The sequence below is a fragment of the Seriola aureovittata genome, chromosome 2 (genome assembly GCF_021018895.1).
Source record: "Seriola aureovittata isolate HTS-2021-v1 ecotype China chromosome 2, ASM2101889v1, whole genome shotgun sequence".
NCBI classification, from domain to species: Eukaryota; Metazoa; Chordata; class Actinopteri; order Carangiformes; family Carangidae; genus Seriola; species Seriola aureovittata.
The window spans coordinates 17,923,661-17,942,765 of NC_079365.1; the positions used below are offsets into that span (position 1 = coordinate 17,923,661).

The window sequence follows — 19,105 nt, forward strand, 5'->3', positions numbered from 1 at the left end:
TAGAGCCATATACTAGCATGGCTAAAAAAGCAAAAAACAAATACACATTCACGACTGCTGAGGATAGGAAAGTGACCCAGTCACAGCCAACACTGATTTTATTTAAACACAAAAAAAGCACAGTCAAACTGGCAAACATGGGCCAGTTATCAGTTAGCTCTCATGTAACAAATGACATAAATATAAAATAAAATAAATATTAAATTAAAAATGGACAGGTGAATTAAGACGTAGTGTAAACAAATGATATGAGGAAAATGTATCATGTGATACAGAGAGTTACTACAAAAACATACGAATGTGTGATCTTTTGCCCTGAGTGGAACATTTATTCCAAATGTAAAAGCAAGTCTTGTTGATCACAAAAAATGTAGCAAAAACAAACTGATTTAAGGATCCAGAAACACTGGCAGGATAAAGTGAGTGCTTGGGAGAAAAAGCCCTTAATCATAAAGAGCTATAAATGTTTCAGTCATTCAGTAAATATAAAGCCAAGTACTCACATTGTCTCTCATTTATTAACTACATCACATGACTTGTTTATATTCAACATATGAAACATTTTGTACATAAAGATAAATTATTCCTCTTCTGTTATCATAAAGTACATAAGTGTTTTCAATCTCAGTCCTTTCTGAGTGGCTTGGGGGATCCTCTTCAGTCATGCCACACTGTGCCAAAGAAAAACACAATCCTGCAGAGTAGCTCAGTTTCATCCCCCCACTTCAGTCCTCTTTCTCCATGAGTGAAATGGCATGGTCGGTCAGTGCTCTTTGATTTGGAGGAATGCTTAGATCACACTGCAAACACGCTGAGGGAGCTGGTCTCGTCTTTCAGGCCCAGGATGCTGTAGGCTATCCTCTTCATGTGACCGGGCAGCCGCACTCCAATATTCCTGATGTCTCTGAAAGGAAATGATAAATTACACTGTTTTTTAGTGTGCTAAAAATAATATGGACTTTGTTTTGGGTACTTGCACCCCTGAAAATATTTTGAAGTAGTTCATAAAGCGAGTGGCTGCATAAATGGTTAAAATAAGTAGCTAAAAGTAATTAATAAACAGCTGAAATAGTAAAATAAAAAATTAGATACATTGTTGAATGATTGACTTGGCCATTCATTTGTATGGAAACATGATCACTTTATACAATGTAGAGTGTTAAAAGGCTGGAATGACTGCTGGAGAAGTTAGAGTAGAAGAGAATGAGAGGAATGATGTGGGCTGAGGCGGTGGGGTATTCCTGCATCACAAACAGGATAACAAATGTTCAAGCTGAGAGCTCAATACATTCTGTGTTACTACGAAATGTGGCATGGTGCCAGATACATCAGTGCAGCTGCACCTGTGCCATGTGTGCACTTACTCATGCCTCAAGGCGAGCACCTGCTCCATGGTCGTGATCCCTGCGCGAGTGAAGCTTTCGTTGTACTGGCTCATTTTGATGGACTCCAGCCACTCGGGCACCGACCTGAACATGGTGCCGTCACAGCCGCTGGTGCTCGGTAGGCGGATGGAAACACTGTAAGAAACAATGTATAATTAGATTACTCATTACCGTTTACTGCTGCTTTATGTACACTGTGCTCATGTGATGATGTTTGAACAAGAGAGAACCAGTTTTACCGTCAACATACTGTAGACCAGACAGTTACAGAATGTTTCAATGACTAATAACTGCTCCAGTTAAAGAGAAAGCGGAAGTAAAACGGCAAATTGTCGTTTTTACACTTTGATTTTTTTCTCCAGATTAAACAAACAAGATGTAATGTATTAATACTTTGTAATCAAATTTTAAACGTCTATAAAAAAAAAATAGCATTCATACCGTGGATCAAAGTCAGCTATGGTTTTCAGAGACTCAGGGCTTCGGAGAAGTTTGTCCAAAATGTTGACAATGTCTGAGAAGCGAGGTCGTTTGGAGCGGTCTTGCTGCCAACACTGGAGCATGAGCTGGTAGATAGCGGACGGGCAGTCCATCGGAGCAGGAAGCCTGAAGGCCTCGTTGATCGCCTTCATGACCTGAGAAAGAGACCAGGGCAGAGTGAAGGCAGTGCTTAGATTTAAATTATAATAATAACTGAAGTGACTGACAAAGAGTTTGCATTGGCAGCAGTCCAAAAAAGTGCTGTATTCGTATGTTGATGTTAACATCTAATTTGAAAGAGGATGGTGGGAAACTACATAGGATCAGTCAACTTTCAATCACCACCTACCCTGCGCACAGTCTCAGTGGTAATATACATTAAAGTTTGACCTACACAGGCCAAAACAATCCCTCATCTCAACCATAAGAGTTGGAAAGAAGATCTGACAGATGAAATATACCTCATGGTTGCTCATGTCCCAGTAGGGCCGTTCTCCAAATGCCATGACTTCCCACATGACGATGCCGAAGCTCCACACGTCGCTGGCTGAAGTGAATTTCCTGTAAGCGATGGCCTCAGGGGCGGTCCAGCGAATGGGGATTTTACCTCCCTGACAGAGGAGATAAATTAACAAGTCGTGAATGGAATGGAAACACATGGTGCTGAAAGATCAACACTTTAGATTGGACACTTGAGAGCAAAAATATCATTAACAGGCTGACATTGGTTACTAGAAAAAAAGGGGGGGGTTCTTTCTGCTGCTGTGCTTTTAGGCTGTGAAATATAGCTGTAAGACTTACTCTGGTTGTGTATGTGCCCTCGGCATCGTCCTCCAGCACACGTGACAGACCAAAATCAGACACTTTACACTCCAGGTTGCTGTTCACCAGAACGTTTCTTGCTGCCAGGTCACGGTGGACATAACTCATGTCAGAGAGGTATTTCATGCCAGCAGCTATTCCACGCAGCATTCCCACCAGCTGATACACAGGAATCTCTCCATCACGGTCCTAAAGGGAACAAAAAATGCATTGTTTAAAACTTATACTTTATTCTTAATTGAGTTTTATTGTGCTATAATTTCCAGTCTTTGTCTGTTTTTGCTTTTTACTGTTTGTACTGCACATACATAAAAGAAAAAGTTTGACATTCTGGGAAATGTGCTCGTTAGTTTTCTTGCAGAGGATTAGATAATAAGGTATATCGAGTTTTCAAGGAATACAAATATTAAGGAATAAATACATTAAGTTTAAAGTCATGTGACCGTCCTGTTTGCAACAACGACAACCTACCTTCAAATATGTGTCTAGAGCTCCGTTCTCCATGTATTCAGTCACTATCATGGCATGCTTGACTGAAAATTAAAACAAAAAAAAAACTTAGTTAGATGGTACTGAAAGAAAAACATACACACAGCTGATAGAAATAAGTTGCAAACAACGGTTTGACTTCTGTCGGAGGTCACGACTCACATTTGGTGACAACTCCCTCCAGGCGGATGATATTTGGGTGCGAGAACTGCCCCATGATGCTGGCCTCGCTCAAGAAGTCCTGCCTCTGTTTCTCTGAGTACCCTGGCTTCAGGGTCTTGATTGCTACGGCAACCTCGCTTCGCCCAGGAGCCTTCATCACACCCCGAAACACTTCCCCAAACTCTCCTGATCGGCAGACAGACAGCAGGAGGAAAGGTCAGAAACTGCAGCGCTCTGACATTTTATTAACTGGAAGGTAAATTGTTTAAAAACACGTACCTACACCGATGACTTTTTGTTTGCTAATCGCACTCTGGTCAATTTCTTTGACAAACTTTTGGATGGCAATGTTTGGGTCCTCATACATGTGTGGATCTACGTATGTCTTCAGAGGCTTGAGCTGATCTGAGGATGAAATAATGACCATTATATAAGACCAAAACTGTTTCAACAGTAAATAATCAGAATTATTTTTGTGTGTGCTGTTTTCTAACCTGTTGAAAAGTAGGGATCCTCTGGTCCTCCTCTGCCGCGAGAGCTCAATCTCCTGAGAGGAAAACAACACTAGTCACTAAAGGACTAAACAGAATACAGACTGGCTTTTTAGTAATTGCAGGTCCATCCTGGCTCAAAAAAACCAAGGCTGTATTCAATAACAGCACCAGCTATTACTCATAAACCCCCCTAAGCTGTCGTACCAGAGTGTCCTTAATTTACTTGAGTTTGTGGCATGTAATCACACAGTCTGCATTTTTGTAGATAGCATTTATCTGAATGACACAGGCGTTGAATGTGGATATGAAGAGCACTGATACCAACCTTTTACGCAGCAGCAGGACAGCCACCACAACAAGCAGAATAAGTGCTACTCCGACTATAGCTCCCATCACCATGGTGGAGTTGTTCTGGATCTGAGACTCAGCTGAGCAAAAATCACAGAAACAGAAACATTTATTAACTCGACTGTGAAATAAAAGTTTATACCAAGTGGCATTTGAGAAGCGGTTCATCTTCTGTAGATTTTAAGGTTGCTGGTACCTAATGGTGAAGTATGAAACTCGTACTCTGCGCTGTAGCTGCCAGGGTTGCCTTCAGGACTCAGTGCCTGGACCCTGAACATGTAAGTAGTGTCTGGTGTCAGGTCGTTAATCTGAACAGAGTTTTTCTCCAAAATCAGGACTGTGTAGGTGGTCACATCACGCTCGCCATCATCATCCTGCGAGGAGAAAATTGAAAGTGGGTGGATTTAAATAGATTTCATACCAGAAATCCCTTAAGTACCTTTTAAAAACTTTGAATGAGGGAAGAAAAGACAAATGAGCACAAAGCACTCTGTCTTACTTTTCTGCGGTACATAAGCTCATAGCGCTGACTGATGTGGGCCGGAGGTTTGCGAGACAGAGTCCAGGACAGAGACAGACTGGTAGGGCTGTGATCATCCAGATGGATCAACCTCACCTTGGGGGGATCTAGCAGTCGGTGAGAGGCAGAAAGCAAAATAATGGTTAGTGACTAATCGCAGTGTTTGGAAAGGACATTTGGAAATGAAAGCCTTTGGGATTCAGTGGGTCAGACTGAATTCCTCTTTGTGTAGTAAGCACAAAGTTTTTACTGACTGACACAATATTACATGAAAAAATGTCTAAACATTTTTGTCACTCTTTTCATCCTAATGTTCCTAGACCTTTTGAAAAACTCAAGTTTTATAACCTTGATATTTCCTAATTTTATGAAAACTGCTTGTAAACATGATTGTGAACTTATGATTTCAGAAGGATTGATTTCAGACATAAAATGACACAGCTGTAAAACATGGTTAAATGTTCATACGCTCTATGTCTGTGACTCTTGATGACAGTACTTCTTACGTAGCTCTACTCGTGCCAAAAAGAGATTAGATTAGATCTCTATTGTTGGAATTTTGTTTTATCAAATGTGCAAGTTCAGCTTGTTGCAAAGGGAAGGGTTACCACTTCACCAGAAAAGAAAAACAGAAAATATATATATATATATATATATATATATATATATAGGCTTTACATGTGACCACGCTCACCAGTATAATCCAGAGCAGTGGTGATGGTCGCTATGGGCCTCTCAGTGCTGTACTCAGACACGCCACTGTGAGCCTCCACCGTGAACGTGTAGTTCAGATGAGAATCCAAGTCAGTAACGACAACTGTGGTTTCTTTCAGGTCTGTAGCACTTGGCTCGAAATGGATCTTTTCGCCACAGGGGACGCACAAGGCTCCTTCACAGCGCTCACACACCACACTGTAGGTGAGGTCACTGCGGCCCCCGGTCACCAGCGGTGGGCTCCAGGACAGCTGCAGCCTGCTCTCTGCTGACAGGGTGGTGGAGGTGAGATCACGAGGGGCACTGGGTGGAGCTAAGGGAAGGAAGAGGATGACAGAGCAGTTAGATATGTCCTCCAATCTGCCTCTAATGAGTATAAAAGTTGACTTTTTCAGTAATATGTAAGCGAGTGGGGTTGTTACCAGAGCAGGGGGATGTTGGAGGGTCTGAAGGGGAGCGGAAGAAACCTTCCTCACATTGACAATCACTGGCGCCGGCAGCAGAGGGCTTGGTGTTATCAGGACAAACCTGACATAACTCGCTCGATATAGATGGCTTGAAGTAACCTGGCTTGCATGCTGTGTGAGAGAAAAAGGTGTGTTTTAGTTTATGCATGACATATTGGAATAACTGTGAAAGGGACAAACACAGGAAGGGACAACTGATCAAAATTTAAACAATGAAGCTGTCTCTGTAATACCAGCCCTTTCCACCCAACAGGAAGCATTTGTTGGTAGTAACCTATAATCACTGAGTCTTTGTATCCAGAGAATGAAAAGGGATTTCCCTGACGATCTGCCTCCACTTGCCTTTTTTCGCCTGGAGGCCTAATCTCAGGTCACACTGCCGGTGTCAACCGGATGACAGCAGTGCATTAAATCCATCAGGTGATCTGATCTGCCTTTCCACTGTGAACTCTCAGCTCATATTCTCTGGCAGGCAGATAATATTTGTGTTTTTGCCAAAAGGAAATGGCACCTTGGACACTGGTGGAGTGCTGTGATGAACATTTCAGTACCCAGATAAGCAGCCTTCCAGGGCACGGGAGGTTAATGAACATGCAGACTGGACAGAAACCGGGACGCAAGAGCAAGTCAGTGTGAGACTGATGTTTCCTCCCTTTCTTCCTTCCTTCCGCTAACCCCCGACACCAGTCACAAATTACAGCATGTAAGGTTAAATAGTTAGTGGACAAGAGAATCAGGAAAGAGGAAAAGCTGCTGGAAACAAATATGTTTTTCAGTGTGTTCATGGAAACAGATGCACATACTTTCTGGGGTGATAAAGGCCTCAGAGCACAGTAAAAAAAAAAAAAAAAAAAAAACTTTAAAAGATTGGATCTTATGAAAGATCTCCTGTTTCTGCTTTCACTCTGCTGTCTCCCTAGGGAGCAGCCTTTCATGTGGCCCCTGTGCTGGTGGCCGAGAAAAGAGGTCGAGTGAACCCTGGATTGAAGACGTGGTCGCATTACTTCACCACCAAGGCAGAAGGACCTTTGCACTCTTGAGTATTGCCGCAGTGCAGGAGAAGCAGCAGGTTGAGTTTGAGTAGGAGGGATAGAGATGAATAGATGGGTGGATGGGGGATGGGGGGTAAAGGTCTGGAGCACCAACAGAAGTTCTCTCTGGGGAGTCACTTGGCGGCAGTGGGGGTGTAGCTGAGGTCTTTTCGCATAAGAAAAAGGGGCCAGCCCATTTCATCTTGAGCTGGAGCAGCAGGACCTCTGTCACGTAGCAAAAGAAACTCCAGGCCTATTCATCTATTGTCTCTGAGATTGGACAGAGCGGTGCCATAAATATGTTGCATTACTCATTATACAGCTCGCAAATGGCGGCATGTGTGCAAAGCATGAATACAAACATTGTTAATGCAAATATTGGCAGTGACTAAGTCTCACTACTATTTTTATTATCGTACTTTGTTAAAAACTTTGCTAATCTACAAAAATTTGAAAAATCTTTTTGAATCTGATCCAAAACTTTAATTCATTAAACAAAGTTTTAATTTCACTTGATGGAAAATTCTGCTTCCCACACTCTCTTTGACTACAACACACATGTGAAAAGGACTTATGATCCGCACCGGTGCATCTGTTAATTGAATCTGTTTTTTGCTCTTTGTGTCAGCCCATTGTTCTAATGAGTGGGAACATGGATTAGGGAGCTCGTTGCGTGTGTTAACAACCGGATGAAAGAGCAAAGGGAGGCATGTCATTGGCTAACAGCTGTCCTGTTGCTCTACTAATCCTCTTGACTAAATTACACTCCACACCTAACTAAGCAGCCACGAAACTAACCACCCTCATGCACCAACTGTCGACTCACTCCCCACCCTCTGACTCCAAGGACAACCTGCTTATTTGTGTCAGTCAGCATTCCTCCTCATCTCACTTTACTTCCTTTTCCCACAACAGTTGGGCTCTTCAGTGGAATCTGCATGCAGGCCATGAGCCTGGATAAGGATATCACTTTCTACAGTTAACCTAAAAATTGGAATGAGACTGTGGGTTTCTTACATTAGAGAGTTGGCTGGGAGAAGCAAGAACATTGTGTTTCACTTACGTAATAAAACATGTTTCCTGCATCCTAATATACAGGTCATCCTCCAGACTTTTGAATCACAATTTTTCCAGTCAAATATTTCCTGTCTTCCTCTCAACAGCTGCCTGCCAACTTCCGTTTCAGGTGCTCGCCTCAGAGTCAGGAACTTAAAAGTCTAAAACATTCCTGCCTTGACTTCCGTACTTAGACCGCCTTAATTTCTACAACCTTAGCACAAGTTTCACTCTTTGAAGCACAGGAAAATGCAAAATGGAAGTTTTATTGTCACAAAAGCCCAACCCAAAGCTTTTTTTTTGCATTTATGGTTCAAAAAACAACTTTAACGATGAATCAGCTATCAATATAGCTGGTGAGTCAATTTTTTATCAATCATCTAACTGATTAAACACTAAATTCTTTCAGCTTATAAGATTAAAGTGCTCATTTCAAAAGGAACAGATTCCATGAGGAAACCAAACTCTGCCAGTTAAGGTGACTCGTACCATCAGGAGTCATAAACCACAGCCTGACTCAGTATAACCTCCAAAAGGTGTGTCGGCCTCATCCCTGTAATCTGTGGTTTCTGTCGCCTCGGCAACTGACTCAAAACAAATACTTGTGAGGAGACGACACACCACTCAGGTAGTCATTCTGACACATTCACACGGCCCTTCCTTTAGTCAATCAGTGCTGTAGGTGACGCGAGGGTGAAAGAATTCCTTTCAGAAATCCCCACAGCATACTGTGCCCTTCCTCCCTCCTTCCTCTTCTCTCTGTACCCTCTCTCCTCCCACGTTTCCTCCAGACAGCTCAACACACCACACCCCAGAATGCCAACTTCCACACAAACAGCAGGAGCACATACAGTATGAATGCCACAGCTATGTCATCTACTGTACACAACTATGTGTTTTGTTTTTTGTTTTTTTACCTTCTACTGTAACTACTATAAATATCCATGGAGAAAAGAAAATGTTTTACAAAGATATTTAATGCTTAAATATTTTAGTTTCAACTCTTGGGCACTGAATTATGGAATAATAGTGTCCATCAACACATGTTCAAATTCTAATAAAATTTAGTATGCATATATGCATCTTTGAGCATACTTTTGTAAACACACAACAAAACTCAAAGTCCACATTGGGACACATCTTCTTGTACTGTACGTTATCACCCCCAGCCATGGGCCTATCCATAAAACAGAGTCTCAGCCCAGCCCCATTCCTACGTCCTGAGAGAAAGACAGTGGAAAGAATGTGCTATTGGCCAACAGGTGAGAAGATGTTGAAGTGCTGATGGGAGTCTGTTGAAATTTTTGTGCTTTTTATCTGTCATTTCAAGCAATCTGTGGTTGCCTCAAAATCTAAACAAAGCAGACAGGTTCAGACACCTTCCCTGTATCTTCTCTTTTCCTGCGCCAAGTCCTGCTGTACCTGAACTATTTCAAGACAGATATGGTGTGTTTTCCAGCACATCTCCAAACAAACCAGACACAATAAACATTCCTATGCGCTCATTCCTCACACCTTGCCAAAACCGTGGTTGGAGGTGTTTCATTTGCTACGACTCACATAGCAACACAAACACGTCTCAATTGAGTGCATGGCATATTTCTGGCAGTGCTTACCTTGGCAGGAGTCCCCGGTGGTTTCGTAGCCGGAAAGACACTGGCACTGACCCACAGGAACCACCCATTCACCCTCAGCTGTGCAGTAGATGCGTGGGGTGGCCTGACTGACGGCATTCTCCACACAGGCTCCCTCCACCTCCCTGAGAGCGTCTGCCACCGTCTCCGGGAAGGCTGCCAAGCTCTGCACTGTGGATGGGCATGTCTTGTAGTAAACTCTGACTGAGAGCAGCGCCACACAAGCGCCCATGTCCTGAAAAGCCAGGTAAAAGCCCTTTCTGGACAGAGGCCCCACGGTCCTCGTTTCTGTGTTGACCTTCAGCACACGGCCCCGCGTGACCTCATCAGGAGCAATGGTGGCCACTTTGCGGAACTGCCCTTTGCGGAAGTTGGTTCCCACATCAGCATCAGCCTCTGAGATGAAAAGGTTGAAGGTTTCTTTGCAGGCGACAGAGGCGCCATCAAATGTGTTGCAGTCTCGTACAACAAAACGGACCTCCACAGAGACACGGGTTGTCCCCGGGCGCCGCTGAATGAATGTTGTACGTAACCAGTTATCCTGTTCAGTAGAGTCTATGCTACAAACACTGTATGTATAGAAAAGTGAGCCATTCACCACTGTCTGGACTATCTCCCACTGTAAGACAGAAATAGGCAGAGAGAGGAGAGGAATCAGTTTAAGGGGCAAAAGTCAAACTACAACACCAAACTAAACAACAATAATGAAAGGAGAAAAAGCATTATTTTCAGTCAAGAAGTACAGGGTTCAGAGGCTTTGTTCTTTCCAAGAACCAGTTTTACTGATGAGACACCTCTTCTTTCATGCTGAGTGAGAAGCTCATAAAGTTCAGAAGTGAGCCCAAGCTTTTTTTTTTCCACACATTAAGATTACTGGCCTCAACATGTGCTGCGCTCACGACGTGTGTGGTTTTCCATTAACGCAGGGTGCATGTGTGTGAGACACACATAAACCCAGCAAATACTACCGTAGAATACCAACTAACATTTTATGATAGTTAAATTAGCTTTATAAGCATAGTGCAAAGGCACGGCAGCATAATTGGCAGCAATTAAGACTTTTTAAGAGGGGGAAGCAATGACAAGTAGAAAGATTAAAGGCTTGTATTTAATATTAAAATTACCTCATATGTTAGCAGTACTGGTGTGCTTCGGGGAATAAATCAATGCTTAAATATACATTACTTTAACTCTTGTAGAAAAGAGGGGCAAAGTAAATGTGATATATTTCAAAATGACATCAGTACTAGTTTAAAAAAAGTGAAATTGGTTCCATTAGATCAGAGCAGCACTTTAAGACACACAGTAGATCATTTAAGTCTGTGATTTTCATAGTCAGACATATTATATCCTCTTCAGCCAATCACTTATAATTACTTTCCAACTTTTGTTTAAATATGTTTGCTGAAGCCACAAGTACATATTGCAAATAATTATCTCTAGTACAATTTTAACTACAGTGTGAGAAAGCTGGATCAGAACAAAGCAAAGTTTGACAGACATGCGGAAATCCTATCTGATAAAACGGGTATCCTCAGATCTTTGAACAGTCACACAGAAAACATAACCCACACAGTGGAAGTGGCAATGTCCTGTTGCTTTTTTTAGATGGAAAGCCACTGAACTATAGATAGAGGGATGGTTCTCCACATATGGACCACTCTTTCTTTTCTTTTACTCATGTCTTCCCACTGTACAGATCATCTTGCTACTGTAATCTCTAAATCCAGGGAGGAATCATGTAGAGAAACATCTTAAATTTTAGTTTTATGGTTTAATGTTGGAATGAAAACTATCTACTGTGATTGTGTAAAATGCACTTTGGTACTGTAAATTTAAATGTGGGTTGATCTTTGACATTTTAATGGCATTCATAAGTTCTTTATGAAAGGGTAGTGTTTAACACGAGACTAGCTGAGCTCTGCCAAACCTCATCTAGCTGCCAATCATTCCATCTGTCCCAGAGAGCTTTTTTAGTAGACTGAATGAGCAGAGAAAGGCCTCTGTTATTGTTGCTAAACGGAATTTAAATTCACATGTGAACAAATCTTCAGCTGCCGTTTATTTATTTGTTGTCACACAGGGAGAGACTGTTTCAAGTCTTCAACCTGAAGTCTTAAAAATGCCTGTTGAGGTATAAATACTCACTCCGTTCTCATATGGCAACGTCAACCACCCCAACTCTGATCCTGAAGATCTCATATCCAGCAGTACTTCTACAGGGACAAACAGAAAAACATATGACATAATTATAACAAACACACAAGTGGTTTAGGCCACCTGATGCATCAAAGAAAATATTTTACATAATACAATTCACATTTAGCTATTAAAGAAAGTCACTAGTACTCATTTACAGGTCTAATTATGGCATCTGTAATACACAGACGGTGTAGTATCTATTTGTGTTTGATGGGCTGTTAAATTGTTAGAAATAATTATGATTTGACTGTAGAATTAAATCATCTGCCTTGATCTCCGGGGCCAACAGCTTTATGGGGGGCACATGCCATGCTTTGACAATTTAATCAAGCATGTCGGTTTGATTCAGGACTTCATTAACCGTGTCCTCCAGGTCCAACATACAGGACTAATAATGTATGAGAAAGGCGTGGGCAGTTAAATTGCCATGACGAGAGAAATACATGAATCTGCGCAACAAGTGAAACAAAAGGTCCGACATGTTTAGACATCTCCCAGGTGCCCCCTTGTCCCCTAAATTGTCAAAGGACAGAAATTACACTTCAACTATTCATTTAAGAAGAAAATAAAGTTAGGATAAACAAGACAATCAGATTTTCTTGATAATTTACATCATTCTAATCGGTTTAGATGAGGTTCAAATAGTAAAACTAACATTAGTATACACATCACGTTAGTTTTTGTGTAATAACTGGGAAAGAAAATGGAACAAAAGGTCCTGTATGTTGAAGCATAAGTAAAATTTAAAGCAGGCTACAGATTCCAACCTCTTGACTCATGAGGTGCGGCAAAGCTGGGCTACACTTTCATTTCCTTTTACATAACGTGTTAAAAGTACTTACGTTCTTTCGACTGGAGGCTGATAAATACTTGGTTAATAAATAAAAACAGGAATAAGATGACCCGACGGAGCTCCATGTTGCCACAGCACAAAATAGAAAATATTTGGTGGTTTCGTATCCCAGAGCCTGTCCGCTCTCCTCCGTCTGTCCGGCACTAACTCCACTTTTCCAAACACTTCACTCTACCGGCTGAGTGAGCACGAGCCCATAACCCATTCAGAAAACAGGTGGCGGGCAGTGGCCCCGCCCTGCGGTCTTTGGAATGAGGAAGTTCCCCCGAATATGGTAACCAAGGGGCGGGGCCAGAACTGACCACATCTGTTTCATTGAGGAGAATGAAGGCCTTCATAAAATGCACTGTTAATGTATTAATTCTTTTAAAATGTCAACTTCAGAGATGCAGCGATTAATCAGGTGGTCGATTGACAGAAAAATAATCAGCAACTAATTTTAATTTAAGTTACATTTCAAGCAGAAATGGCTGATTCTCAAAGTATCACAATAAACTATATATTTGGTCAAACAAAACCAAAAATTGTGATCATGGATTCAGTGAAACTGATAGACAATTTGTACTACTTTATTTTAGACAGTTTATTAATCAAGAAAATAATTGGTAAATTCATGGATAATGAAAATAATCATTAGTCATAGCTGTAATCAAGATTAAACCAAACTCTTCTCAAGTATCATGTATATCCTACACATTAATTAAAACTAGGTCAGTCAGCTGACTTATGTTATCAAAAACCTTAATGCAAAAAAAAAGCAGTTTATTTGTTTAAACATTTTATAAATGTAACAAATAGTGGTGGGAGAAGTATTACATTCTATTAAAAAGGGAAAAAAAGTAATTACAGTGTAAAAAAAATTGCAAGTAAACGTTCTACAGTCAACACTGTATTTTGTCTTTTGTCAGCAAAATGTACTTGAACTAACAAAAGTAAAAGTGATCTTGCAGAATGGCCCTTTCAATAAGCCCGTTATCAGAATTAATTATTATTAAAATATATTTAATTACTCTACACCCCTAATATCAAGTTCACTAGTTAAAAGACTTGGTAGTGATTCAAATATCACAATAAATATTAAGCATTTCAAATCATTAAATGTTGAGATTTCAACAAGGAAACACATAAAAGATTGTTTTATTTGTTGTTTGTTTGTTTTTGTTTTTTGTTTTTTAATCTGTATTGTAGCTTTAGTGCCCTGTCTTGCACATGGCATGGGAATTTAATTAAAGATGACACACTGAGCTACACCATAGGATGTAAACAATCCATTCAAGTCCTGCTCTGGTACACTTGGGGCCAGAAAAACTTACACACCCACTTGTTGTTAAAATATGCATCTAGAAACCTTGTTGGATATTTCATCTGTGCTGGAATATTGAGTTGTGGTTGTAAATGTTTCAGACAATGTCAGTAATACCGTACAAATATGTTTGGGCTTTTGTAGCATTTCAAAATAAAAGTGGTTAAGCTGGACAATCTTTACTGACCGTCTTCCAAGTAATTGCCTGAATCTCCACATCTCATCCAGGACTTGTCTTTCCCACGACTGGTAAAGGAGGGGTCAAGTGGGGGGGTGGTCTGGTATGAATATATGACTACTAATGAGGCGGTCCTCATAAAGAACCTTACAATTTGGGTATGAATATGTGACCACAAAGAAGATCTGACAATAGCATCACCTAGCAACTCTTATCTGGAGGAATTTCAGAGTCAAGTCTTCTCTATGAAGCGGCGTGTACTTGGAGAGAAGAGCCCCTCAGGCTGAGAGCCAAATACAGCCGGCCACCCTGACAAACCCCCCTCCCTAAAAATCAATTGAAGAGGCGGACATTGTCTTGTCCAATGTAACCATACACGGACATTAATCATACAACAGACAGAGTGAAAGATGTTGGTCAAAAAAATAGATTAACAAGTTAAGTGTGGGTTGAGTTATGACTTTCTGACCTTCAAATGACAATCACTTCAACTGCTTACAAACACAAATTGTAGTTTGAGTATCATTCTAACAGGACATGCTCACCTTTTACAGATGGAAGGAAAACAACATTTTTATTAAATTATGCACTGCAATTAAAGATCAAAGATCAACCATGCATGCAAACTTTCAATTCTTATAAGAAGATTTCATTTGTGTTTTTTATTCAGTATTAACTGATAAATTTCAGGTAGCACTTTCCTCTAAATAGTGACAAAGGTCACATTTTAAACACAATCCTTCACGCAGAAAAAAGTCATTTTGAATACTCTTCCCATTTACTATTGTCAACTTGAGCTTCCACAAATATTTGTTCGTTGTTCAAATATCAGCTTTTTTTAATTAAAAAAAAAAGTTTTATGTCCTCTCTAAGACATAAAAAATCGTGATCTGTTTTTTCATCTCACAAAGACCTGACACCATGATTTAAGATTCAGATATCCGTCACTTTCAAATTATCTAACACACTTTGTGCTTGAGTGTGAACCTCCACTTGAAGGAAACTTCCATCTTAAGCACTCAGGCAGCCCTTTCTGTCCTGTCTTTATTGGTTTTGATACACACTGAGGTACACTTAGGTGTTATTTTCAACTGTGTTAATGCTTAAGATTCTGAGAAGTGGTTTCTGTTGTCATCCAGTTCTCAAAGGTGTCAAAGGTTAACACCCTCTCTAACACAGAAGTATGCAAATGCTCTCATTACAATACAGGCTTCTTTTTATTCACCTATGAGAGCATGCGTCCTGCTGGAGAGCGGACCGCGGCCTCAGAGCGCTCAGCCCAAACACCCCACCCTTCCTCTGGTCCCGGGCTTCTAAGGGCAATGACAACACAAAAGTACTTTACACTGGGGGCTGGGCCTGAATTTTGTGGGTCAGTGAACAGCGGCCGAAGCAGCAACGCCATGTCATTCAGACCCTGTTCCCCCCACACCCCTGGCTTTCCTTACACTTCTTGTGGTATCAGCAAACAGAGAGGTAGACCACTTTTGAAAGCACTGGGGAGTTTTTGTGTGCTGCCAACATAAAGTGCACCTACTGTTTTCCACCACTCTCACAGCAAGGGCCCCCAAAACCCTTGTTAAGAAATGATGGATTCACGCCTTTGTGTTTACATTTTGATGACTATAGCTGACCATCAGTAGTGGAAGAAGTACTCAGATTATTTACTTAAGTAAAAGTAGTCAACACCACACAAGGATTACAAGTAAAAGTCTTACATTTTAAGTCTTTGCAACAAAATGTGCTTAAAGTATAGTTAGCTTATGTCTGTATTACACTATTATATTATTGAATCATGTTGGTCTATTCCTTTATATACTTCTGGATTGTTAATCTATTACATTTCATTGAGTAATCATGTTGTTATGTAAAATGTTGACATGAAAAGTAATTAGAAACTGCTGCTGAATAGATGTAATAAATTATAGAGTAAAGAATAGAAAGTAGCATTAAATGTAAATACTAAAGTTAAATACAACTACCTGAAGTACAGTGCTTAAATAAATGTACTGACTTACCACTGCTAACCGTGCCTCTATGTTTAATATTTATTGTTGTTGATCATTTTTTTCCCTCACATTTGCTTTTACTAGGTGTCCCAGTTGTCTCAATATATATATATATATATATATATATATATATATATATAATATATATATATATTTAAACGACGGGTGTCTAACAATTTGATGTATTTTCAATAAAGCTAAATAATCTAATAATCTAATATTCATTGTTATAGAAATCACAGTATTTAAAAGTCTACTTGAGCCCCTTGGTGACTTGAGCCAGATAATTAGACAGGATTCAACATGTGGGCTCAGAGTCAGAGGTCTGAAACCACACCATGGGATACACATTGCATTTTCAAGCTAATCCTATGGATTTTAAAGACACTTTATGAGCCTACAAGGTTGGAATTTTCAAGCCATAAAAGATTGTGTAATCTTTTAACTTATCTGAAAACATAAAAATCACACAAGGAAAAACCTGTGCTTTACATCATAACAGAAATAATCGACAGAAACATGAGATATCTCTGCTCAACAATCACGCCACTGTTCATGAGATTCTGAGGGAAATGCAAGGTGAACTGTGCACTTCATTCCTGTACTTGTATTGAATGACACAATATGATACCATGTACTGATAAGCTACGTAAATAAACTAAAACAGAAGCTAGGGTTTGAAGTCACTAATCTCAAGGTCAATACAAGTCTCGCACCAAATCTGAATAAAAACCACAGAGCACATATTGTAAAGTATCTACCAACTAAAGTGTGCTCTGATGATAATAACACCAGAAACCAACTCCAAACCACCGTCCTTTTATCTGCCTCACAAATAGGGATTGGATGTTGTGGAAGCTTCTTTATTCTACACTAAGGCATAATGTGCTGTGTTGTCTGGACTTTGCTGAAAAGCCTGGGCATTGTTTTTTCCTCCATGTCCTCAGTCATCTCATTTTAAAAGCTCCACATGCCACCACTGGAAACACTACCTCCCTTAACTGGAATTTGGGGCGGGTGACTGTTGTCTATGTGGGATGTTTTGTGTGCAGCGTAGCGTTCAGACACAAAAGAGAGAGCACGCTCCGACAGGTCTTCATCTTCTGAAGAGAAGAAATGTGAGAATTTGGTTTAGAAACATGGAGCATTACTCATACATACATGGGTTAAGTCTATTTGTGGCTTTGCCCTGATCACTCATCGCTGCCTGCATTGGCTCTGACCTCATGCATCAAAGAGCAACTGCAGGAAAAAAAAGAAGAACACTGCAGATATAGTCCTGCCAAAGCAAGATATTTGGCAGGACTGTCTCACCTTTGAAATACAAAACCACCACTCATTAACTGACTGCCTAGCTAATTTCCTTTAAAGTTACATATCAAATAACAACCATTACCAACTATATAATTACTCAGAGGAACAAAGAGTCATTTGGATATGAGCCTTGGTTCTTTGCTCAGTATTATATTCTCTTATTAGTGTGTAACAGGTTGTGTATTCAAATTTATCCCAGACTGAGGTCACTATAATCCTTCTCGTCTGGCAAGTGGGGGACCAGGGCATGACTGAAAGTGAAATCTCCTTCAGTAAAGACCCGTGTTAAATGTAATGGCTGTTGGCAAAGGGGCCTAATAAAGATGACAGCACACATTCATATGCATTCGTTTGTGTGCTCAGCTTGACGAAGTCTGCCCCGCAGGCTTAACAAAGGGGAGGAAGGAAGCCAGGGGCTGTGGAGAATGCCTGTGGGTGTGGGGTGGCAACACACGCGCACACACACACACTCACACACACACACACACACACACACACACACACACACACACACACACACACTTGAACACACACTGTGGCCCTCCAGCTTGCGTCCTGTGGTCTCTAAAGTCTGAAGTTATAGCAGTGACAGCTGGGCTAGCACGCTCTGCATGGGCTCATTCTCTCTTTAGCCGCCAACCTCTCCAGCCCCCCCACTCTAACACACACGCACACACACACACACACACACACACACACACACACACACACACACACACACACACACACACACTTGAACACACACTGTGGCCCTCCAGCTTGCGTCCTGTGGTCTCTAAAGTCTGAAGTTATAGCAGTGACAGCTGGGCTAGCACGCTCTGCATGGGCTCATTCTCTCTTTAGCAGCCAACCTCTCCAGCCCCCCCACTCTAACACACACGCACACACACGCACGCACACACATACAAACACACGTACACACACACACACACACACACACACACACACACACACACACACACACACACACACACACACACACACAGGATGCTCCATCCTGTTTACTGTTTACATTTCACAGTGGCCAGCCAACCTGGGAGGGCTCTACAGTGTGATCACAGGCAAAACAGCTGTTTGTGAGGTAGTGGTGTGGATGGTGTGTGTGTGTAGCGGACGTAGAATTTGGGATTAAACTATAATTTAATTGTTGAGACTGAACATTTATTCTTGACTATGAAAACAGCAGTTGACAAAACAGTCTCACCACCATGTCCATTAAGTAGCAATTCTGGAGCTTTTAATCATATCACACATCTTCCTCAGCGAGTGGAGCTGTCTTATTGTATGTTCAAATTTCCATTTTTCTGAGCACTTTTCTTATCCGTGTTTTGCATAAACAGTGTTAAAAGGACTTCTCATTCCTGTTGGCATAAAAGTTGCAACTGAAAGTTCACTCTTGACCTTGGGAACAACAGTTGAGGAAGATCACATGACACGACAGAAAGCTCCAAAACAGCTACTAATGGACCATCCTGTGAGACTGTTTTATATCAAGTTGTGCAGCCAAATGTTTATATGTCTACTAGAAATGTGAACATCAAAACAATACAAAAATTTCCAGCTGGGATACAGCATATAATTTAATAAAACAAGTGGGACTCACAAATTGTGGTCTTGAGATTTTAAGTATGTGGCAGAAAGGTT

General features: G+C 40.9%; 1 protein-coding gene across 1 annotated transcript; it reads right to left on the bottom strand.

The window, feature by feature from the left end:
- Positions 1 to 58: 58 nt before the first annotated feature.
- Positions 59 to 12,839, bottom strand: epha2a (eph receptor A2 a). Its single transcript, XM_056404060.1, has 17 exons — positions 12,647 to 12,839; positions 11,751 to 11,818; positions 9,585 to 10,221; positions 5,837 to 5,992; positions 5,395 to 5,727; positions 4,680 to 4,807; positions 4,377 to 4,554; positions 4,158 to 4,260; positions 3,833 to 3,885; positions 3,618 to 3,743; positions 3,339 to 3,524; positions 3,159 to 3,220; positions 2,667 to 2,876; positions 2,327 to 2,476; positions 1,827 to 2,020; positions 1,365 to 1,520; positions 59 to 904 (listed from the first exon to the last, which is right to left on the bottom strand). Exons 1-17 carry the CDS (start codon positions 12,720 to 12,722, stop codon positions 796 to 798), a joined length of 2,925 nt encoding a protein of 974 aa, XP_056260035.1. The 5' UTR covers positions 12,723 to 12,839; the 3' UTR covers positions 59 to 795.
- Between the last annotated feature and the right edge of the window lie 6,266 nt (positions 12,840 to 19,105).